Here is a 24,525-nt window from a genome sequence, read left to right as displayed (position 1 = left end):
ACCCAACCCCCTCCTCCCGCCCCCCTATTGCTGCCGGACGCACTGCAGAAGGTCAGCGGGAGAAGAGGAGGACCGAGAGGCTAGAGGAAGAGACCGGGGTGGGGTACGTGGATGTACAGGAACATGCGGAGAGGAGAGTGCGTGGACCAGCAATGACAGCCATGCTGAGCCCAAAGATCAGACAGACCAGGAGAGGTAGGACTCAGTTTGCCTTCACATCTACAGCGTCTGCATCCGCGGCGACACTGCAGCGGCTTCATCTGATGAGAGGATGTATGAGAAATGCTTTACCTGCACTTTTTAGAAAAAGACATGTTGATGTAATAAAGTGCTTTTTATATCTCTTAGGATTCAGAATATACACAAGAGCATGTCTGCAGAAACACTCTTCCTCCCCCCCCGCTCCATCTATTCTTCTCGCATATATTTCTGAATGAAGCGCGAGGTGTACCGGCGCAGGGAAGCACCCGTGCACATTAGCATTCTACTACAGCTGGCCTGCGCTGCTAGTGGGAATTCTGTTAGGAGGAGCGCGCAGCATCTCTAGTTTCATCACTATCAGACTGCTGTCAGCTGCTGCTGTGTGTGTGCTCACACTAGTGCATGTACAGTGTGTGTGTGTGTGTGTTTCTGTAGTGGATGGATGAATAAATAGGTCCATGTGTGTGTGTTTGTGTTTACATCCCTGACACTAATCTCCATGACTGCAATTATACAGCTGGATGTGATTAGGATTAAATGAATAGTTCGTAAGAATGGAGAGCGCGCGTGAATCCTCCGCGCTGCAGTGCCATGAAATTGGCAGCAAAGTGGATTAATTTTTGTATTTGCATAGATTGTGAACGGACTCAGCCGGCTCGATGATTCGGTGTGATGCACGCTGTTTATCTCGTAAATTAGCCACTTAATTAATTACAACCATCAGGTGGCGCCGCGTCAAGTTATTATAACAAACACCAGTTGTATTTGGTACATTTTCTAGTGAGTAAAGTGCTTTGTTAGCAGTTACAAACGACCATATGCACAAAAGATTCTTTAAATCCCAAATGTAAGTGTATTGAGTGGTTGTCTGCTAACACGGTTGAAAAGTGAAGAGAGTGAAGTGGATCTATTAATCTGCGTGAGAAGCATTCCCAACATGCCTTGTGCGATCGCGGCTTCACTGCTGACGGGATGTGGCCGACGTAGTAGTGTAGTTTATACTCAGCCAAGGTTAAAGCAGGTCAAGAGAGGGACGCAACACCAACCAGTGGGCGTAGGACATTCGAGACGACTCAATGCTGTCTGACTCTCGGAGGACACTCCAATGAATGACGAATCAATGAGAGAAATGTTTTTCTCTCTTATTGATCAGGCGTGGCTGTGATGCTCATGTTACATGAAGGTCAGGTGAAAACTCACAAGCTTACATATAGTTTTTTATAAGCTCATGATTGACTTTGGAAGGCCAGTGATGCGCTGACTGCGTTCTAAGGTTAGCTAAAACACTACATGGTGACACCATGTCCCCTACCGCCTCTCATGCCTATATTTTTCACTTAAGTTCCACTTCCAATTGTTTATTCTCCAAAAAATGTAAATTTGCAAATAACATGGAGAGTGTTAATATTCTAGTCAAACCAAGAAAGCTAATGTGTTTGTCTCCCAAAACGTGGGAAAAATTGCTTAAACATAATTTCCCAAATGGTGATTTGGATCCACCCCCCCCAGGCGGTAGGGAAATTACTGTGAGATCACGCTGTTCTATCAGAGCACCTCATTATTGGAACTGCCTCTCTGACTAAAACGCCACTAATCCAGGATGCCAGCAGAAGCCCTTCTCCAACAAGCGATGAAGGTATCGTCGATATCTGCTCCAAGGGATGTTGGGACATCCGTGCTTTAATAAATGCCACTACCGACTACATATTAAAGCCGTGTCGTTTTTTTTATTCGTTGCACTTTTCTTTGGCAACAGCATCCACGGCAGCTTTGATTGCCCACATGTCAGCTGCTCCATTCTCTCGCTGTGTCTTTCTGATCTGCGTTGCCATGGTTTTGTGATCAAAGTCCTGCACATGTAGCAACACCCCCGACACCCTGCCTTTCCATGGCATACAAATGAACACCGTCACGACCAGTCGGTGAAAAGCACGCGTGCCGCATTGGAGGAAACGCTCACACGCGCTGATGCACTCGGTGTAAAGAGCATGTGGAGACAATAAAATGCACAGAAATGAACGGATATGCGCATTTCTGTGCATCAGTTCCTCTCCACTGCAGTCTCCACATAAGGGCTGTATACTATTGGCCACACCTCTGGCTCATCAAAGAGAGCTGACGCAGACACACACACACACACACATAGTGGTTAACACATTAATCAACAGTGATAGGCTAACTGGAAGCCACGCACTGATGCACCTGTAACTCTCTCAGCCATTTTCCACAAGACATAAATCACCACACAACAACCAGATTAATGAAATTGAATTCCTCCAACATGCCCGGGTGCACGCTTGTGTGTATGTGATCTAGTCCTCAGCGTAGGATTGTCTAGCCACTGTGGAGTACCTGCATCGCCATGCTAATGGTCGGCTTCTCTGTGATGTGCACGGCAGCCATACTTCCATTTACTGCTGATGATAAAAGTACATCTCCAAACTGCATTAAGACCTTGTGTGTGAGTGTGTGTGAGAGAGAGAGTGAGAGAAAGCTAACTTACATGTTTGGACAGAAGCACTCGGACTGTCATGAATTAAATAATTGTGTGTCTGATTTCATTGGTCACTTTCTGTGACGGATAAATCATGGACATGTTGCATTTGGACAAATCGAGCGGATCTACAGAACCTCACATATTGGCAATTTATAGATGCCCAGCTGAACTGGGCAAGTTGAGTAGGGGTGAGTGTAGTGGCGCGCTGGGAGCCGCAAGGTTGGCGTTTTGAATCCCCGGCTGCCCCGAAGTGTCCCTGAGCAAGACAGCTAACCCCTACTTGCTCCCCCGGCAAAATGTAATGCATGGGTTATAATGCAATGTAAGTCGCTTTGGATGAAAGCGCCAGCTAAATGGCATGTAATGTAAAGTTGGTGCGCAACTGTAGTTGGTGAGCTAACCGCTAACATGCTCTAAAACTGGAAAAATGTCAAAGCTAGCTAAACTAAAGTGTAACAAAAGTCATATAGTTTGTCGTGAAATGTTAATGAAATAATGTAAAGGACACGAGGAATGCCAACTCCAGTTTGGACTCTGACTTCACTCACAATTCACAGAAACAAAGTGTTTACTCAGCAGCACCACCCACCAAGCCACGGGGTTCATTCTTCCACGGCCAATCGAGGTTCATTTTCATCGGGGTACGTCACGATAAAAACGCGTGTAGGAATAGATGATGTTGAGTAACCTATCATTGTGACCGATTGAGCCTCAAAGCGCTCTCTGTTTAGGTGAATTGCAGTGATTATGCATAAAGTAAAGAGCCTTTTTTTTTTTTACAGCATTGTAGTCCAAGTGACCACAGAGCAGCTCCACCCAAGAGAAGGAAGGTCTGAATCACTCACAGACAACGGTCCAAACTGGCGCTTTGGGTAGTCACACACTCTCCAAAATATCTGTTGTGACTCAGGCATGACTCATCGGCCCCCGTGTATGTTCCGTCCTCTGTGAGATCCAGACGGCTGAAGTGTTGAACAGTGGTGCTCTTTTATGGATTGAAAGACACGCAGAAGGTCATGTGATTAGGAAAGAAAGACGGGTCAAAAGAGAGGAAGGTGAGTGGCGCTTTTAGCTGCGAGAATGGTGGAAAGAGTGAGACACCGCCGGCGTTTTAGGGGGTTCGGCCGTCACGTTTTGAGCCAAGTTAAATTTCTGAATTCTCTATCTATAAAAGAGATGATTTATTGAGGCAGAAGTGGGGAAGCTGTTCCAAGAATTGTGACCTTTCTTTCAAACCATAGTAACTCAAAATATGCCATGCATTAGAAAAGACACGACACACTGTATTACAGTGTATGCATGCATGCAGTGTAATTATCTGCCTTACACTGGATTGTAGTTCATTCATGGTGAGTCTTAGACGCAGCCAAGAGAGCTCCAACATTAGCTTGTTGTTGTTTGAACATGTAACACATTTTATTTAAGGCTTATAGAACCACCAATAAGGCATTAACCCATTTGCAAAAAAGCAATTAAGACATCTTTACAATGCATTAATTATCCTTTGCAAAATAAATGGAAATAATTGTATCTTCAAATAGCTCATGGAAATGTGCCTTTTTATTCCAGAACTAATTTATTCTACGAAAACTGCTCAGATGAGCTGCCAGAGATGAGAATAGGGATCCTTTTTGTGTGCTCTTTGTGCTCTCAGTAATAACAGAGCTTTGATTCAACAGGACCAGCAGCGCTGAACCATAGGAGGGACGGAAGAATCAGAGCGAGTCAGATGGATGGGGGGGAAAGGAGTGTGGAAATAACTGCTTTTTCCTCGTTTGTTCATCGCGCCAATTCACACGATGAACAAACGAGGTGCGCTAAGGTAGAACCGGCCAAACAGAGAAAGAGAGCAAGGTTTAATGTTTCCAGCCAATGCTCTCATTTCCTCATTCATAAGATGACAGTATGTTATGTGGAAGGTAAACCAACATAGCTTTTGGTTACACGGAATGGAGCATTTAGCATACTATGAGACAGATGTTTGTCCTTAGTGCAGAACCACTTTTTCTACTTGTTTAGAGTCGCACATTTTACCAACTAAATAATTAGCCATTGGCTAAATAAATTGGCAAATGTGGCATCCATTTAATCAAAGCTGTTGCTTAGTTTAATAGCCTTTGATATCTTACCTGGGTCGCCATTTGTTTTATGAATACTCAGGTGTCCATTTTTACTTGGCTTATTGCAGTGTGCATGTTGATTTTTTTTTTTATGTTTTACATATATAAAACCACTACACCAAAACATACCACTTTGGTGACATAAAAAAGCTACAACTTTTTCTTTAGAAATGATCATTCAACACATCTCGGAGTATCAACAGGCTTGAACGAAATGAAATGAAAATGACTCTAGCCTTTTCCTTCAGGCTATTTGTAGGCTGGAGAAAGAGATGAGACAATAAAATAGAAACATTGATTTTTCTTCCATCTGCCCTTTCACACACACCCCTTCTTCCCTCTGGCCCCTCAGAACATTGATCATCTTTGTGTGTGTGTGTGTAATACACAGCAGCAGGGGGAATGTCTGCACAATTGATTTCTATAAATTATACATTATCATCAAATAGCATCTCTGTTTCTGCCTCCCCAGAAGGTAGCTCTTGTTTCAGTCGGGTGGTCTTTTCTCATTCGTATGAACCCAATAGATCCCTAAAGTGACATCCTTTGAAGACACTTTTGATGTATTGTAAGTCCCGTGCCTTACATTGATCCCATCCCACACACATCACATGCTTTTCAACCTTACGTCACGCCAACAGCGGGCTCTTTCAACCTCCTCTGTACACATGTGACGTTGACGTGCCGGCGTGTTGGCTTTAGCGTAGGGCATTGATCGTCATCCATCCTGAGCAGACTGAGCGTTTGCTCTCAGCCGGCACCGGAGACAGAACTACTAAGTCATGAGAAAATATCACCATAAATCCAGTGTAATGCTCTTTGAACCTTTTAGAGAACAAGAGAACAGATGAAAGCACCTTGACGAAACCCCGTTGCTCACTGAGATGGGCGCAGATACACCTGAGTCTGCCGTGGTGCCTCCAAGAATGCAAAATCTATGGAGAGACCTCTGGTCTTTGTTTGAGGAAATCATTTTTAGGAATATTCAGTCCAAACACACACACACATATTTATTGTATATTGTAGTTTAACACCACTTCCTTTAGTGGATACATATGTACAGTATATAAAATATATATAAAATCAGTGCCATGTTATTTTTTCTCTGTGCCACGTTTAATCTTTGATAGATGATCAAATTGGATCAAAAATGACACACGGCGCTCTCTCTTGAATCTTGCTTTTCGCACAGCTGCACAAGGACAGTCTCCCTGCAGAGGCAAAGCTGATGTCACATTAAGACATGGCTGTAGAGCTGCCACCCCCTCCCTGTTAAACCTGTCCTTGACTGAGCTCAGGTTACACGCGTTTGTTGAGGATGATTCAGGCAGCCAGCCAGTCAGTCGGTCCCATGTGGGCCTATTATCCCCGCTCAAACGCCTCCACCATTCTATCTGCTAGTAACACACAATGAGTCTCTCCCGAGCACCTCTGAAAAGAAGGGAGGGGATGCCTGTCACCTGAGGCTGTGTGTGTGTGTGTGTGTGTGTGTGCACGCAGCGTGCCCTCCCCCAGAGCAATCTCTTTTTTATCTGCTTTCTGTTATTATTTGGGCCTGCCGCCTCTCTGCGGTCCCACTCCGCCTTCATCTAGAGACGTCTCAGCCTGGGGCAGAAGGTTGTGTGTGTGTGTGTGTGTGTGTTCATGACAGAAGTGTCTGGCAGAGCATTCACAATGAGGGGCAGTGCGAGCTTCTGTTCGGGAGAAAATGAAAAGACACGCGCCACGGCAACGGAAGAAATCGAGCAGAACCACCAAATCAATCACCTTTAACCCTGCCCAGTCCCCCGCGGCGCCGCCTGTGCACACGCCGACCGAAAAGCCTTTTTTTGTGTGTGTGTTTGTAGCCAGGTCCAAGAGCATGGTGATGGGCGAAGTCTCCCGGGGACCATGCCGGCCGGCCTCCCCCAGCCTCCAGGAGGGGGCGCTGAAAGCCGGCTGGCTGAAGAAGCAGCGGAGCATCATGAAGAACTGGCAGCTCCGCTGGTTCGTGCTGCGCTCGGATCAGCTCTTCTTCTACAAAGACGAGGAAGAAACCAAACCACAGGTAACACTTGGGCCGTGTTTGAGGAGTCCACCCAGTCACTGCTCCCTGGCTTGGGTCTATCAGGTGGAGGGGTTCCCACCACCACACTTTTTCCCACCACCACACTTTTGACTCGAGTGATGTCACTCGAGTAGACAGTCGGAACTAAAGATTACTCGTTTTAAAAAACACGCAAATAGTTTTGTAGATGGAGTGAGAAAGACGTGATCTTACAAACATCTGCAGCGCATTGCTTCTTGAAGCGAGCACTTCGAGGCTCCATTAGCTGTAACTAGCTAGCTGGATCGGTTGAGGTTGGTGTTCTAGGCCTGGACAAGGATGATTTTTCTCCTTCTTCTTCTTCTTTTTAATGCCGTCAAGTCCAAGAGGAAGAATGCTAAGTTGGTGGAGTATTCCATTCCAAGTGTTCCAGCGGAGACTGTAAATTTTGCCTGAACACTCCTTGCTCTCAAAATATGCAGCAGATGTTTTTTTTTACTGGATTCAGCTTGATATGAATCTGACTTTCTATTTAGATTACGTTACTGTCTCCAGAATAAGGTTAGATGTACAAGTGGTATGGCATGCTCACTGCATGCATACATGTATTTCATTTCCCAATTATCTCACTGTATTAACTAATTAAGTAATTCAAGCTTTGGCAGGTAATTCATTTGAAAGTCCCTTGCGTCTTAGTTGATAAGAACAGCAGCATGTGCTCCATTACTATACCACCATGACAGTTTTCGCAGAGTAACCCCGCCCCCTACTGATGTTCGCAAAGCAAAAAGGTAGCTTACCTGGACTGACCTCATGGCCATAAAAACCATATTGGGATGGGGCAATCCCATTCCTGACACTTTTCTTTTTTTTCTTCAGTCTTCACATTGCATGACTCCTGTTCGTTCCATGTAGGCAGCAGACGTCTGCAATCCCTGTCTTTGAGTCAATCGCACACACACACACACAGGTACCCACTCCACACGGACTGATTGAGGGCTTCGACAGACTGTCTTTAATCAGAGTTTGCCAATAGCCATCCGGCCTATATTGATTTGCACCTCTCAGTGGATTCGAGTTACACGCGTGGTTGAATGCACACACACGTACACACACGCACACACATATGCATACACTCACAGAATCAGCCCCCCCCGGAGAGCAGGATGTGTGAGGAAGTGTCACTCTGGCCCTTTTCTCCCTCTCATCTTCCAATCGATGGAAATTGCGAGAGCAGGAGTGGAGGGGGGTTTTGATGGGAGTACCGGGGGGGGGTTATGTTTGCAAATCACTGCAACAGAACAAGACCAGACCCCCCAGTTCCCCACCCCCCCACACACACACACAGATAAAAGAATGTGTTAATTGGTTGAAGGTGGAGCGATACTCACGTAGGATCCATACAGGTTGTCTTTTCCTTTTTATCTTGTGGGGATGAACCCCGTGCAGAGCAAATGGACTTCACTTATCGGACAATCAATAGATATAACAGACAAAAACGCAGGGGGGGGGGTGTGGATCATTAGCACGTCAGCATCCAGCCGCAATTCATTAAAGACAAAAAGGTACGTATGCAGTTTTAGTTTGGGTGGTGGAGCGATCTTGCTCAGAAGACCTGTCCATGTAATACGCTGCTCTTTCTCTACAACCACACATGAGGCCAGAAACATGAAGCCCATCACTTCCTGTTTTCCCGGAGAAGGCTTGAATAACAGATCTACAAATCACATTTAATCACAGGGACAACGTGACCCACCGTGTCCCTCAGATTTAGAGATTGTGAGCAAAGAACCTGGTGTGCTCGGGTTCCTTCTTCTGCAGTGGCTTACTGCTGCCGCTTTGACCGGGGTCCATTGTCGGCTCGGGTTTGTGAGGAGACAGCTGATGGGAATCTTCCTGGTTAAACAGGAGTAGTCTGAGTGGTTTATGAGTCTCTACTGGCGGCCCACTCGCACATTGTACCAGTCGATAACAGCGCGCAGACAACGCGGATGTCGAGCGCTGTTTGAACTGGGCGTGGTCTGGGGCTCAGTCAGCGAGGCACAGTTCCGTATTGATGGCGGCGAAGGGCGTGAGTTCTGCTCTCCAACCGGGCCGAGGCGTATCAAAGGACGTCTATGCTACATTTTCATCTCACACTGTTCACTGCGTGATTTGTGTTCTCGGCTGACGTCTTGCCTCCTCCTTCATTCATCCCTACTCCAGCTACAGTCATGTTATTCCGAGCACATAGCCCCCTTGGGAGCCCCACCTCCCCCCCCCCCCCCGGGTTCCTGCCCTGCCCCTGTGCTCCATCCATGCACAACTCCCACCCCTTCCATTTGTTGCCATGGCGACTAATGTTGGCGACAGACCGGTCCTCTTTGGAAGACACCCCTCCCCGTCTGATGGAGGATGCCAGCGTGCAGATTAACGGGGCAGACCCACAGACGCTGGCATCTCTTCACAGCTCACTTCTCAGGGCTAAATGGGTATTGATCTTGTTAATGTATTCTGATAATCTGTGTGGGTCCCTGTTCAATCACAGGAGAAGCTGCTTAAAATTTGAGAGGGGTTAAGAGTGGAGAGATGGGAAGGGTGGACGTAAGGAACAGGGGGAGGAGAGAAAGTAAGTAGAATAAGAGGCCAGAGAGGGACAGTCCTATAAACGCATGTACTGTACATCAGTCCTAGATGTAGAGCTCCTGGAGCTTCGACCTATCAGTCACAGATTTGCTCATAACATCTGTTTCAAATGCTATAGATATACAAAATCAAAACATTCTAAGAGGGAAGGAAGCTAAAAAGAACAACAAAGGGGACAGAGAAAGGTCTCTTCCGTTAAAGTGACGTATTACCCTGCATGCTTTACATTTTTACAGTGATAAAAAGACAGACTGTAAGCACATTTTACATTTATTTCATATTTGAATGTATCTCTCTCTGTTTCAGGGCTGTATACCTCTGCAGGGTTGCCAGGTCAACGAACTCACAGCCAATCCAGACGAACCAGGGAGACACCTTTTTGAGATTGTACCAGGTGAGCTCTCCCCGTTCCTCCCATGCATCTGCCCTTCGCTGTCAATTACCTATGGTTGCCATAGTATCAATAATTTTGGCACATTGTAAACTTGATACATATATATATATATAGTATATTGTACATACAAATACATGCACACATGTAAGTATGTATAGTGTTGTTTAATTTGTGTTCATGATGAAAAATATATGTTTGAAACAGGAAGTTGCTATTCTGTATTCAGACAGCAGGGAGCGCTCTTAGCCCTGTAGTGTAATCCCGTTATGTTAAGGTGCATGACCGTAGGGCTAGTGATGGGTCAAGTACGAGTATCACATTTCTAGCTGACAATTCCTGTGAAGAGTGACATAAAATGAATAGTAACTGAAGCGGCCACTCCATCATCTCAAACTGCTGCGTGCCGGCGCATCTCACAACCGTTGACCAATGGTAAGGCAAACAGAGCAGAAAGCTGGATGAAAGGCTCTCGAGGACTTTTATCTTGACACGTCCATTCAACAACCCAAGAACTAAACGTCCCAACTCAAAATCAAGTCTTTTTGATCGATGCCGCCCGGCGGCAGGGGCGCTCCGGGGTCGCGTGGTCCGGTTTGTTCGGGCTCTCTCCTGTTTTCTCCGAGGTCTCTGCTTGTGTTTGGAGGAGGCCCACGGGGTCGCGAGTGGCTGTGTGTTCTGTTTATGGCCTGTCAACATTGCAGAGGGGTGAGAACCCCTGGTGAGGGCGGAGGGAAGACACAGTCCGCCGGGGAGGAGGGTAATTAGATGGGGGAAAGATGCAAAGAGGAACTCGATGAAGATAAGGAGGCGGGTCAAAGCGTTAAGGACTTGCATGTTCATTTTAACCTGAAGAAACCTTTAGGGTTTAAATGGCTACTCTCTCCATGCATGGCAACTTGATGCTGGTGATGCTGTTCACATCATTTTAGATTTCCAGGCCCCTCAGGGAGAACTCCATGAGTTCCTCTGCTCCTTTTGGCCACCATGTAATCGGCTTTACCCACCCGCGTTGTATGAAATGAATAGACTTTGAGACTTTGGACTTCACTTTGTGTTAAAAGTAACGCTTCACAGAGGATGACGCATCCTCCCGTTTTTTAAGACGGTCATTATGGTGTCCAGTCATGTCTTGCAGCCTTTTTTCCTCACATCTACAGCCAATTTTTACTGAGCAGCACAGCTTCAAACAGAGAGGCAGCAGCTTATTGGAAACTCTGAGCCAACACTAATCAGCCACCAGCTCAACAAGCACTGAAGCTCCGTTACACCTTCCGCTCTCATGTGCTTTCATTGCCTCCCCGGGGGGGAGGAAAAAGGAGAGCCGGAGAAATGGCTGACACTCAGACATCGGCGATAAGATGAGGAGTGACTTTTAAGGCTTTGCGATGAGTCCTTGAATCTTTAGTGTTTAAATAAGGACGGGATGTCAGGTTGTGTGATTTGGTTCCCGGCTCCAAATGTCCTCGGGTCGAGACACGTTGTAGTCTCTTGCGTGAAGGTCTGATGAACAATAGTCTCTGCTAGAAATGTTTAAAGGACTTTAAAGGATACTTTGCTGTTGAGTTATGTCTTATGTCTCGTTATTGGTCTTCAAAGACAAATAAGCAGACTAAAAGTAAAAACAAAGAATGTAGTTATTTTTAACAGAAAGCTGAAATAAATTCAGAATGAGTTGCTTTGTTGTTATACAGCGATCTCCCCCCCCCCGTACCTCCGGAGTCAGGAGGCATGTGCGTCCTGTATGGAGAGCAGGTTGGGACATATTTTGCGCTATACTTATACTTGGGGGGTATAGCGAACTTCACAGTCCGGTTGAACTTCATTGCCGTTGCACGAAGTACATCCCGTGACTTTTTCCCGGTGGTATCTGTGGTGGAAGTCCATTTGAGGAGTTGAGACCAACAGCTGTGACATCAGTTTGAGGATGCTCCCCTAAGGTGCAGTTGTTGCTGTAGGGTGAAGAGCATTGTGGAGAACCCAGATCCTTTTGGGGCACCAGTGCTCGTGGTCTTGTGGGTTTATGTTGAGGATGAAGCTGTTGAATACGGCTCTCCTTGGGAGGGTCAACGTTTTGTAGGATGTGGTGTGTTACTCTGGTGTCCTTCAGGTAGGCCAACACCATATTTAATGACCACATGTAGTTTAGGTGAGCCACGGGCCTGTGGCTATCTGATCCTGTGATGAAGGGCTTCTTGCGGGACTTGTGTGACAGTGGAGGGACTGAAGCAGGAGGGGTCAATGATGAATGAAAAGATGGATGCCCGCTGTCAGCACAGACTTTCAGACAGGAGGGTGTCCAAGGTACCTTCCTTATCCTTTGTCCTGCTCTGGTTAGGAAAGGACGTCTGGATGTGCTCACTTCAGACAGGTTTTCACTTGGTAACGTTTTAATTCATCTTGAAGCTCACTACTTTATGCTTGTTGATTTTGTAACTATACACGTTTCTACTGGTGGCAGATATTAGACGCACATGTCTCAATATCTCAAGAGCACTGCCAAACCATAAATTTGGCAGCGGGAAGTCGGCCGATTGCAGAATATAAAAGCTGTTTAATATTTCTCAAAATGTTTCTAATTGAGCCTCTAACTTCATCGTCAAACACAAGAAGGCAGGAATCGTTTTGTTACCTTGAACTTTTGATTGATAACATTTTTATGGCTGGAACATGCAATATGCCTGTCCAAGTATGATGGCCAAAACATTTCAACAGTATATTTCCATTGTTGATTATTCAACAATGACCAATTACAACCTCTAGCAGCTCCCGCCTGTTGGGTTAATACTTACAAAGTTATGCCTGCGTCTGTTAGTTAGTTCAGATGAAGCTATGGAGCCTGGGGAGTATTCTGAACCAAAACGGATTTCGCAAGTATGTTCCTGGAACCAGACTCTGCACGGCCCGGTATCTGACAGAGATTGACCGGCGCGGTCTGTTTTCCCGCTGCGAGTGTGCGTGCAAGTTTGTTTGGCGGAGATCGGAGGACAACCCATCTCCCCCCGCCACTGCACACACACACACACACACACACAGGGAGAGAGAGAGGGAGGGAGAGAGAGAGAGAGAGAGGATCCTTGTTACATTCCTCCTGAGGGATTTGTTTCTCCCCAGGGGGGCTGAGGGAACGGACCTGCTGCCCACACTGCTGGATGAAAGAGAACCGGAGGAGAACGGTGAATGAATGGAGAGATTGAATGAGTGAAGGGGCGGGGAGTGGGACTCGTTTGACAGCTTTTGGTTGCCCGCTGGCGTCGAGCATGCCTCACTGGCCGGTCCTGGCCGTCGGTGCTACCTGCGAGCTGACCCGCTTGCAAGCGGGCGCGGCGGTTACGGAGGAGCCGCTTCGTGCTGCGGTTTTGGGCCCGGTCCCTGCTCCGCTCGCCCAGACATGGGGCCGGCGTGCTGCAAACCGGACGGACTGAAGAAACAACGTCTCCAAGGTAACGGGAAACAGATGCTGGAGAGTTTTTACAAGCGCGGTTGGGGCTGGAGTCGGAGCGCGTGAGTAGCTTTGAGATTGATGCAAGCACCTGATATACAACCTCGTTTTTTTATGGCTTCTTTTTTGTGTGGTAAAAAAAGGTCCTGGCTCCTCGTCAATGCTTTTTTTTTTGCAAGAAAAGCCATTTGTTGAGATTATTGGACCTCTCAACAAAATCTTTATGTGCAGAGTTTGGCAGTAACCCAAGAAAGTTTGAATGTGAGGATGGATGAATTGTAGCCCAGCATTAAAGAAAAGGCAAGTATTTGGTTGAGTAATTACACAAGGAAGTTTACATATCCTGAAAATGAGTGTCATGTGTTGTATAGAGGCTGGAGCCTGTTGTGTCCACAGCACTGTGTACTGAATGAAAAACCCTCGGCCACATATGAAAAATGTCTGTCTCGGTTTTTGTGTGACTTCACACCGTTTGTTATTGCTTTACAGCACATCACCGTCCAGTAAAAACTAATCCAATCTATAATGTTTTAACATTGTATAAAGAAAAAAGTACTGAAGCGTAACAATCTATTTTTCCCACTTCTTGATCAAAGTAAAGGATTATTGTATGTCTCTCTCTCTCTCTCATACAAACCAAAAATATACAGCAGGAGGTCGTACATAGTTAAGCCTGAGGCGGTTCACAGCACCCAATCATCAGTCACGTTATTAACGAGGGGTGGGACCTGAGGGACGGACACCAAGCGCTGTTAAACGGCATCACTTTTCACAAGAGTGGTTACTGCATAGTTGTTTCTATAAAGCAGCTACATGCTACACGGTAAGGGCCGAGAATCACGCCTCCGGCATGTGACCGCGCAGCCAGTCTGGCGCAACAGTGGCACGACGTCCGAAAGCTCACATGGCCGTCCTGTCCCAAAAGGTAGTGGAACAAAGAAAGGCTTTTATTATGTGCTTGAATACTCGGTGGCCCTCTGGACAGTGAAGGAGAGGAAGAGGACTTGGCCTAGTGAGGCCAAAGAGGGCGTTTTAACATAGTCAAAGGTGCACTACCTCTCGCACGGCAAGAAAGGAAATCAACCCGATGAATGTTACCTCTTCTGTGTCCGGTCGTATCACCTGTCCTCATCTCTTTAGCAGCGTCTACCGGCAGTCTGACATTTAAGCGAAACCGAAGCTATAACATCTTCAGCGCTTAAATGTCATACATATTATTTTTGAATTCACAAGGTGCACACACAAATGCTGTAGACAGTCACTCTGTGGCCCGAATGTCAGCATCTGTCTGATGACCCCCCCCCCCCCCCCCCCCTGAGGCGATCAAAGCGGCTTTTGGAGGTGGAGGTGTGCCTGCACTCAGTATTCTCTCTATTGGCTCCAAATGGATTATTTGTACTCCTTGTCCACCCAGACTATACTTTTGGTGTCTGATGACTAAGCTGGGATGGATTTGAAGCGTTTCTGGGTGTGCATGGGTGTGCACGCATGTGGTTTCATGTCTTATCAGGGCCTGTTACCTTGAAGTGGAAGTATTTGATGTGCCATGGCTCCGTAATGTCTGAGCGTCCACTTGGTACGTTAATTGGCCTCTTTTCAAAAAGGGCAAAGTCATTTCAGATTATACTGTGCATATTGGTGCACACACTAGGCATTAAATAAACCTTTTGTTGACTATTTTCACACCGGAGCCCATCAGGAGACCACAGTGTTGTTCATCAGGGCCGTGTGAGTTTGTGAAGCTGGGGGATGATTGCACTTGGCTTTATGGCACCTCTGTTCATATTTGGATTACCTCCTCACAGCTTAATGATTGGGACAACAACACCATCCAACACTAATGGCTCGGACAAACTGGAAACACACAACAGATCCTCCAGGTTGTTTAAGTGAGCAGCGGAAGGCGTTGGGGTCAAGAGGAAATATATGTGGTGTTAATGCAGTTTTTATGGAGCAGATGATCATGTTTCACACGATTTGGGTTTCATGTGTTGAGGCTTAATTTTTGTGAGGTCAAGGTAATTTAGGAAATCAGGTTCATCCCACGTCGGCACTCCTGAAAATACGCTGTGCATCACCAGCTAAATGCCTTAAAATAATGGTGCCGGAGTCATTTAAAAGAAGGGTATGAGTACAAATATACGAGCTGATTCTGCCATCTAGTGGTGAGAAATCTTCACTGCTGAAAACTGAGGGACTAGTTTGTACCGCACTTTAAAACATACAGACCAGTTTTTTTTTTTTAATCCAAATTATTTTATGATTCTTTTTCAAGCTCTTTTTCTATGATAAACACCAGTGTTCTGGGAAATAAATATTTTCTATCTCTTGTGTTTTCACCTCCCTCCCTCCTTTGTCCCGGCAGGTGCAACAGGGGAGAAGGACAGGGCGCCGATCAGCCACGAGTCCTTCCTGCTGATGGCCAACTCGCAGACGGACATGGATGACTGGGTCAAGGCCATACGGCGAGTCATCTGGGCGCCATTTGGAGGAGGTAAAGCCGAACCTTTGAACTGAAACACAAGAAACACAATGAGCATGGCAAAGGAGTTGTATCCTTGAGCCTGTTTTGACCTTGTTGGAATGGGCTACAATGAAAACTCTCGGCTTTTCTGATACAAAATGTGGAGAGCGGGAAGCCCGAATGAACAACATATCGAAACACGCAAGATGACGTCCATCTACTGAAAGAACAGAATATTCCTGACTCAAATCTTTTATATAGCCAATAGTAGAAGAGAGGAAGATTTCATTTTTTTCCCCCCCTTGAAGGCTTCGGCCGCAAAGTCTGCGGTTACCCTTCTCTGGAGTGTCCATATATTAGACAGCGTGAGTCACACATAGTGCCACCTTACCGTCTCATTTCTTAACCCTGCAGTAAATTCACACCCCGATGTCTCTATTTCTAGTGTGCGACTACTGTACCTGACTGGGGACATGTGATCATGTTTTACCATCAATTCATTCCGGAAATTCAAAAATAGCGGATGAGGAGTGACCAAAGTCAAACTGAGGGTCTTGGACTTTTAATAGGTCTACATGCCCCATCCATGCACCGGGGAGCCTGTGGTTAATTCTCACCCTGTCCGCTCTGATCTGGCTGTCTAACTAGTGGATTTGATGGGAGGCCAGAAATATAACGAGGCCGGCGTGGTTGTAAACTGGGACTCATGGAGCAGCTGAACAGCATGGTGTTACGTTACAAAAGGAGTGGTATATTAATAGGGAGGCAATTGTGGAAAAACATACCGGTTATATACAGTTGTGTTTAACATCACAGGGTCTCATTTGAAACTTATTTATTACGGTTTAAGTTCTGTTGGCGGAGGAGGAATATGGTGCCAACTACTAAAACTATGATTTGTATTCATCGTTAGTTTTGAATAATGCATTTTTCAAGTTCTGCAAATTTCAAGGTTTATAGGCCAAAGTAATGTCCGACCATTACAGCAAGCAGAAAACGTTAAGTGGTGTTATTTTTACTTCAAATTAGCAATTAAACAGTTCATTTGTAATAAATATTTTTAGTGAATCAAATGAACGCAAAGAGTGGTCATCCAATGCAGTAGCTACTTTTATCCTTTGTTAAGTTATCTGCAAGGTCTGCCACAGATTGTGCCTCTGGTTCATCACCGTTATATTCTGTTTCTAAAATAAGTTTCCAAAAAGGTTCTGAAGATGGTTCCTAAACTCTGAAAATAGTTAATAATTTAGCCTCCTTCAGTTACTTCGTTTTAGTTGATGCTGCTTTCATTAAGGAAAAAAAATACTGCTTATCATAAACGAGGCCTGGGGGCCCAGCTCTATGGGGGATGGGGCCCCTGGATCCTGTAGCTCCCCCCCTGCTGGGTGGCTCATATTTACAGCCTGCCTCTCATGTTAACCGGGGAGGTGGCCCCGTCCCTCGGTACCTCCGTCCAGAATAGATGTGTCGCCAGCTCGCGCAGCCCGTCGTTAACAGCAGCACGCGGAGCGACCACCCGCCGGTTCTCCGGTCCGCGGCTCGTTACCGCTGTGCGGGAGCGCGGGCACCCGGGGCCTCGATCACCCGGCGGAGTCCAATGCCTGAACCGGAGTGGTTGGACCTGGTGAAAAGTGTGTTGGGGGTGTATGAGAGACGCGCCGGGCTGATGTGTGGCTCCTGCTCGGTGAACTACTGCGAGTACCGCGAGCTGTCGGACGGCCGCAGCCAATCAACAGGTAACAATTAACGGGGTCGTGAGCCAATCAAAGAGTTCTAGCCATGGCTCGGCAGTTATTTCCATTCATTTTAATATAGTTTATTGTAGTACTTTAGGCTACTTTTTCACAATTGAAAGATTACTTTTTTGCTTTATTTTTCCTAATTTAACGGGGACAACTTGGTAAATATAAAATAACATGATGATATGTTTTCAATGTCCTGGTCACATGTACGCAATAGTGTTCTTTGGGGTCAATTTGACTGCACCTGCAGGATAGTATCAAACAATCTACAAGCAACACGTGGTGCTTTCTTATTCTGCTCTATCTCTCTTGACTGAAAAGGACTTCTAAAGAAAGATTTTCTGTCAGTGAGGTGTTGTCACAGCTCTTTGAGCACAAAAATGACGTAAGAGAATGTGTCTGAGACAGCATGATGTTGAGCAGGACCCTGATTATGAGGCATCCTCCCCTGATGAGAATAAGACCCTCATGGTTACCCCTCCTGTTGTCTCTCAACCTGCAAACACTCTACCTTCCAAAAATGTGTACGAAAGTTATTATGGTCCGTCTTAGTGCTCATGATGTCATCAAAATGGTTCCAGGTTCCGACAGATACGCTGTCAGCCGAGTCCATGACATAAAAGCATTTGAGTTCTTCAGAACACATCAATCGAAAAGGACATATACTTGAAATGAAAAATTTAGAGGGCAGGCGTTTATGGGGAGAGTTGGAAAGACGCGGGTGTGACTGACTTGCAAGCCGACGTTGGGTTGCTCAATTTGGCAGGAGTGTACAAGTCAAAAGGCAAAGCAACAGGAATGGATATTATGAAAATGATCTCTCTTTTAAATGGTATGTCAATCAGTGACAATTTATTTTTATCCGCAGATTAACCAGATTAAGATTTTTCTGGATGTTTAAGGGGGTGGGTGTCTTTTTGAAATTTTTATTTAGGTAGTCAACAGACTAGCACAAAGTTCCTCATGCGTAAACCTGGGGATAAAAGCTAATTATGATCATTTTTTGGGTGTTTAAATTGATGGGGTCAAATTAACCATGAGGTTAAAAGATGTTAGTAAATTTGAAGGTTTTTTTGAGTCCCATGAGGAATAAAAGTATGTTGATTCAAGCACAGGTTTTCAAGGTGCAATCAGCTTCGCCATCCGGCTGCTGAGTTAAAACTTTGCACAAAGACTCATCTCACTAACAAATATCCCCATATGGCTTTAGTCTAAAAGCAGTAAGGATATTAGAGGGATGTAAAAGGAGCAGAAGGGATCAACAATCACCAGGCCACACAGACTCAAATTCAAACAGTGGATTCAATTGTGACCTCTGATGGTTGCACTTCATTCTATTATTGTGTGTTGTACGGTTCATTTCGCTTCCACGTCTCAACAATATGATTTCACGTGGACAAATTGACTCACTTGTACGTTTAATACAAAACCCCCAATGGGCCCACAAAGTCTTAAACATAAACAATTGTCCCAAAGGTCTTACCAGACCGATATAGCCCAGTGCCGTCAGTGGATGAAAATAATCGTATGGACCCGAATTGGCAACATGGTGTGTGCTCCATCTGTCTCCAGGGATATTTGGTCAGCGTCTAGAGGACACTGTGCAGTATGAGAAGAAGTTTGGCCCCCGGCTGGCCCCCCTGCTGGTGGAGCAGTGTGTGGACTTCATCAGGGACAGGGGTCTGGATGAAGAGGGTCTCTTTCGGATGCCGGGACAGGCCAACCTGGTGAAGGAGCTGCAGGAGGCCTTTGACTGCGGCGATAAGCCTCTGTTGGACAGGTAGGCGGGGTACACCGGCTTATCTTTGTAAAAAAGTATTCAGAGAACCAACAGCTGACGTATACCACCCCCCCCCCCCCCCCCACACACACACACACGCACACTTCATTTCTGCTCCCCCTGCAGTAACACGGATGTCCACACGGTGGCATCCTTGCTGAAGTTGTACCTGCGAGAGCTGCCTGAACCGGTCATTCCCTTCTCCAAATACGAAGACTTTCTGAACTGTGCACAACTTTTGGCCAAAGATGAGGAGGAGGTGGGTAGACACTGTGTGTGTGTGTGTGTGTGTGTGTGTCTGTCTGCCTAACAGAAGTTTACTCTTTTGTCAGGGGGTCCAGGAGCTCGGGAGGCAAGTTAACACTCTACCTCTCCCTAACTACAATCTCCTCACATACATATGCAAGTATGTATTTTTTTTATCTCACAGTGTTATCGCCTCTAGAGAACGATTCCATCTGTTTTTGTAATGCTGACTTTGCAATCTGCTCAGATTCCTCGATGAGGTCCAGTCCCACTCCAGTGAGAACAAAATGAGCGTCCAGAACCTCGCCACAGTATTTGGACCAAATATTCTTCGACCCAAGATGGAGGACCCGGTAACCATCATGGAAGGTATGGGCCATGTACCCTGACAAGTTACAGCAAACCATCTCGAAAGTGTACTCAAAATTCCACACCACAATGTTAATTTCATCAAACTACTCTGACTGCGATCCAAAGGCACCTCCCTGGTCCAACACCTGATGACAATCCTCATCAGGGAACACGACCGGTTTTACTCAGGCAGGGACCAGGAGGCCTCCAGCGTACCCCAAACCGAAGACCCGGCCCAGGGGCCTCAGCTTCAGCATCGCAGCCTGGGAGCCTGGATCTCAGAGGAAGACCTCCAGAGTTGCCCGGCGTCCAACCCCGACCAAGAACTGCACAGCAGCGCCTCATCTCTGGATGCCAAACTGTGTGCGGCCGTCACTCCCACCCAGAACCCTGGACCGAAGCTGGGCTCTCCGTCGGGGAAAGGAGAGACAGTGGTCAGCCCGAGCAAACAAGCCAAGACCATTCCCTCCTGGAAATACTCTTTCAAAAGCTCCTCGGGCAAGCCGAGCGGCGGCGGAGGCGGATCCGCGGCCGACGCTGCCAGTGTACCTTCCGGCGGCGGGAACTGGCTGATGAATGGCCTGTCCTCGTTGCGGGGACACCGGCGCACGTCGTCTGGCGAGCGGTCTGCCCGCGACCGGGACTCCACGGGCTCCTCGCAGAGGCTGTCCACCTACGACAACGTCACCTCCTCCTCCAGCATGGGGAGCGTCCCGAGCGTCGCCAGTACGCCGTGGTCCACGTCCTCCTGCGAGATCTCCGTCCCCGACTCGGGCGGCGAGCCCTCGGCCGACCACCGCTGCGGCCAAGGGGGGGACGGCGGGGGGCGAGCGGAGTGGATGGAGAGCCAGAGGGAGACGGACGGAGGGGCGGCGACGGACCCGAGCCCCGCGCGGGACAGCTGCGAAGCCATGGAGCTGTGCGGAAGCAGCGCGGCCTGCAGCGAGAACGGGAGCGCGGCGCCCGGGGTGCCCTCCATCATCACTTCCGAGGACGGAGACGGGGCGATGACGCTGAGCGGCCTGGTGGAGGGTCTGAAGGACGAATTGAGGAAACAGAAGACGACGTACGAGATCCGAAACCAAAAGTGAGTCCGGGGGGTTCATGTTATTATTACAATGACATCATCAGGGACACTATACAAGACTTTTCACGGTACGTCAACTGATCCTCAGTGTCTCCTTGGAGAGACACTTTAATAATACAAAATAGTAATGGTTGTTTTAAGGAATAAATTAGACACTCTTCATCAAATCGTCCAGACCTCTAAGCTTCTTAAAAACGTCATTCAGTACTTCCGAATAAGAATAAACATAATCAAAACTACCTTAACAGTTAGACGCATTATTATTCTAGGATGGTTTCATTTCTATGTGGAAAAACGCATTTTGTCGACAAAATGTAATGTGTGAAGGTCAAAAAAACTCTTCTTGTGTGGTCCGCTGCGTCTCCTCAGACTGGAGGAGTCCAGTGCTGCCCTGTGTGCGCAGATGGAGCGCTTGGAACAGGAGATGGAGCAGGAGAGGAAGAAGCAACGCATGCTGGAGATCAAGCTACGGAACTCGGAGCGGGCGCGGGAGGACGCCGAGAACCGGAACCGGCTCCTGGAGAAGGAGATGGAGGATTTCTTTTTCACGCTAGGAGATCTGGCCCTGGGTACGAGGACTAGCGATATTTAAAATCGGTTTGTGGGCCAAAGTGGTGAGGGTTTTTATTCTTTGGGGGGGGGCAGAGAGGGACTCTAAAGGGAAAAATAAAAGAAGAAAATAAAAGGATTCGTCTTCATGGAGCATCTCTCACGCATGCTTGAAATGAAACGTGGAGTCAAGTAGACATCAAATTGTGATCACATGATCACTCTTCTTAATGAGTCCTGGGCTTTGTCTTGTGTAGGCCACTACATGACCAGTTCAGGTACAGAAGCCTGCAGACTGGTGCAAGCCAAGCACGGTTTCTCCTCCTGTAACCACTACTTTACAGGACACTTGATGAATGAAGCTGCGAGACTCCTGAGAGGCCGTGTTGATGCAAACAACTGAATCGAATTTGAGGACACGTGATGCATTTTGGCAAATACATTTTCTTTCTTCACAAGAGTTTTACAAAATGTTTGAAAACCGGTCTCATGGTTGCAGGATGTAGAAAGCAATTTGCTTAACATTATCAGTAAAAATAACTTATTATTATGTTTTAGCTATTTAATTGTTAATAATATATCCTTGTATTTAGCAAAGATTATTGAATATATTCATATTTTGTAGGCTGATTTTAGTGTTGTTGAGATGTTTGTGCAGATGGCTGAAACAAACCAGGGCATTAGGCGCCCCTACCCATAAGCATCCTACAAACATAAGAGCAGCATCCAGCTTCTCATTCTAACAAGACAGGAAATACATTTCCCAAAATGCAGTGCTGTTCATTTTTTAAGTCATTTCAGCAAAATTGAAGAAAAAAAAAACATTTCTCGGTCGTCAGTGGAGGGTTACTGCCATTTAATTTACCAAGAAGTTTAGTGAACCAGCCAGATTAACAGGTTTACTTATTCTGAAAGGACAATGTTGCTGAAATGCATCGGAAACTGCATTTAAATCACCTGCATCCTTTTTTTGGGGGGGGGGAGGTTCTCAGCTATCTCACAACCTATGTCTATAAAACCCTTTTTTGCTTTTTAAAAAAAAAATCTGAGTAAACTGACCGATAAACTGTACAGCAGAAGTTCCTCCACCTCCTTGTGTGCGTGCTGCAGAGTGTGTTCTCCTGGACGTCTGACTGGACTGTAGAATTCAACGTGCAAACACAAAAAGCAGGTTTAGAAAGCTAGAGTTTCCAAACGAGGCGCGATGGGGCGGGAACCTCTGCGACAGCTGCCTCTTTACCTTGTTTTTTCCTCAGGCCCTCCCAGTGCCTCTGCACCTCGTCACCATCCGCATGGCCTCCATGTCCATTCGATGGCACAGATGTCAGTTGCACCGTTTTTTTTTTATGTACAGACAACACAACAGGGACAAAACATAACAATTGTTCCAAGCATTTTCTGCCCAGGACACGGGACACGTGGCTCGGTAGGTGAGGGCCTTTTGCAGTACACGGCGAATACCAAAGCTGGACCGTCTCAGCTGTTCTCTCGCTGTGACCAGGACGGCCCCGCAGCCAAGAGGGAGCAATGTTGGTTTTGGCACATGAAGCTGAGCACTGCCCTCACAGAAACAATGGAGTTTCCTGCCTGTGCCTTCGGGGGAACTGTTTTTTCGAAAAAAAAGGAAAAATGCAGCATTGCTGGCTTGTCCGGGGGTTGTAGTGAATAAATTCACCCACGGTACACACAGTAGCTGCATTGTTGTTGTTTGTATTATGGCAACAGACTGCTGCAGCTGAATAACTTGATCTCCCTTGTAGGTGCCAATTCTTCGTAAAAAGTGAATTGAATGGAAGTTCTGAAATTAAGAATGTATCCCTGTAGTGAATGTAATGTTGTTGATGAAACCAGCTATGAAGAAAAAGACAAAAAAAAAAAAAAAAACTACCAGAGCGCAAATTGGAAAATGTTAATGGCTGATGGCTTTCAGCTCTCCGACCCACAACCCTGACTCCAATGGTCTTACTCTCTTGTCTTACTTACCAATGTGATGTATTACACATTAATTATATGTTTGCAAAATGAAGAGCGGCAGATATCTCTTTTGTGAGGATTGCATGTGGTTAGATTGTTGGAAATGTATGTTCACCAATCAGAAGAATGTGGTTCAAGTGATGCTTCTTAGTTATAAAGGGCCTGACACACCGTTTAAGTGAAAGTGTGCTTTTGGTTGGACAATGTGAGTGTATTGTTTCCTTTTTAGATTTTATAAAGAAACAAAGGCAATGTTAATGCATTGCCATCTTTGATTGCACAGGTTTACAAGGTAATTATCCTCCAGCACACAACTCGATGGTCAAAATCTAGGGCAAGATTAACGGAATATTTATATCCCATTGTGCACATCTCATGACTGAGGATAAATGTTCCTTACTGCTCTAACGATTATCTATGGTGCTTATTTATTATAGATCGCTACTATTGTAATGAATGAACATGTATGGAAATAAAGATGACAAACAGTTTGAATTAGGTCTCATTAATCTATGGCATGACAGTGAAACAGAAGCATGATCCAATTGCGATGTGGGTGGATGACAGCGGAGACGGTTGACGTAGAGAAGAGAAGAGGAGGGGACCCAGGAAAGAGCCTTGGGAACCCCCAGTGGAGAGAGGACAAGGTGCAGACACCGATCCTCTCCAGGCTACCCGGTAAGCCTGGAGAGGATCTGTGGATCGACAAGTATAAGGACAGGTGCTGCTTTGGCAGTGAGGAGTTGCTCAAAGGCCAGTCTCTGTTGAGTGGCATGACTTGGAACCAGACTGGTGAGGCTCAAGAAGGCCGTTATGGCAGGTATAGGAGGAGGGTTGGTTGGAAAGAAAGGCCAGAGGAGAGACAGGCCTGCAGATTAACCAGATTTACATCCCATTCAATAATTTGATACTTCCTACTCCAATTGAATGGAAATTGTCAATACCGGAAAACAATAAAACATAACCACAGATCAAAGTGTATTTTTTGTTTTTATTTGCAGTACATGATTTTTTTGTTTCTTTCAAAGGT

The 24,525-nt window shown here is 46.3% G+C and overlaps 1 protein-coding gene across 3 annotated transcripts; it reads left to right on the top strand.

Moving 5' to 3' along the window:
* On the top strand, positions 1–23,990 carry si:dkey-191m6.4 (rho GTPase-activating protein 22). 3 transcript variants are annotated; one of them, XM_037463031.2, is made up of 10 exons: positions 1–195; positions 6,666–6,865; positions 9,776–9,863; positions 15,668–15,796; positions 19,081–19,288; positions 19,415–19,547; positions 19,621–19,694; positions 19,782–19,903; positions 20,012–20,972; positions 21,342–23,990. In XM_037463031.2, the coding sequence occupies exons 1-10, from the start codon at positions 153–155 to the stop codon at positions 21,562–21,564; spliced, it is 2,181 nt and encodes a 726-aa protein (XP_037318928.2). In that variant the 5' UTR covers positions 1–152; the 3' UTR covers positions 21,565–23,990. The 3 variants fall into 3 exon arrangements, with proteins under 3 accessions (XP_037318928.2, XP_037318929.2, XP_037318930.2); XM_037463032.2 differs by lacking the exon at positions 1–195 and adding an exon at positions 3,691–3,753; XM_037463033.2 differs by lacking the exons at positions 1–195; positions 6,666–6,865; positions 9,776–9,863 and adding an exon at positions 13,068–13,303.
* Positions 23,991–24,525: the final 535 nt, after the last annotated feature.

This window comes from Pungitius pungitius, chromosome 21, assembly GCF_949316345.1.
Source record: "Pungitius pungitius chromosome 21, fPunPun2.1, whole genome shotgun sequence".
NCBI lineage: Eukaryota > Metazoa > Chordata > Actinopteri > Perciformes > Gasterosteidae > Pungitius > Pungitius pungitius.
Note: the sequence above shows the minus strand (reverse complement) of the source record. Positions and strands in the feature narration are given on the sequence as shown.

Excerpts from the sequence above, each read along its gene's own strand:
- si:dkey-191m6.4 (XM_037463031.2), top strand. The coding sequence starts at position 153 with ATGACAGCCATGCTGAGCCCAAAGATCAGACAGACCAGGAGAG. Across the intron at positions 196-6,665 it reads GATCAGACAGACCAGGAGAG|CCAGGTCCAAGAGCATGGTG; the intron begins GTAGGACTCAGT and ends GTGTGTTTGTAG. Across the intron at positions 19,904-20,011 it reads CCCGGTAACCATCATGGAAG|GCACCTCCCTGGTCCAACAC; the intron begins GTATGGGCCATG and ends TGCGATCCAAAG.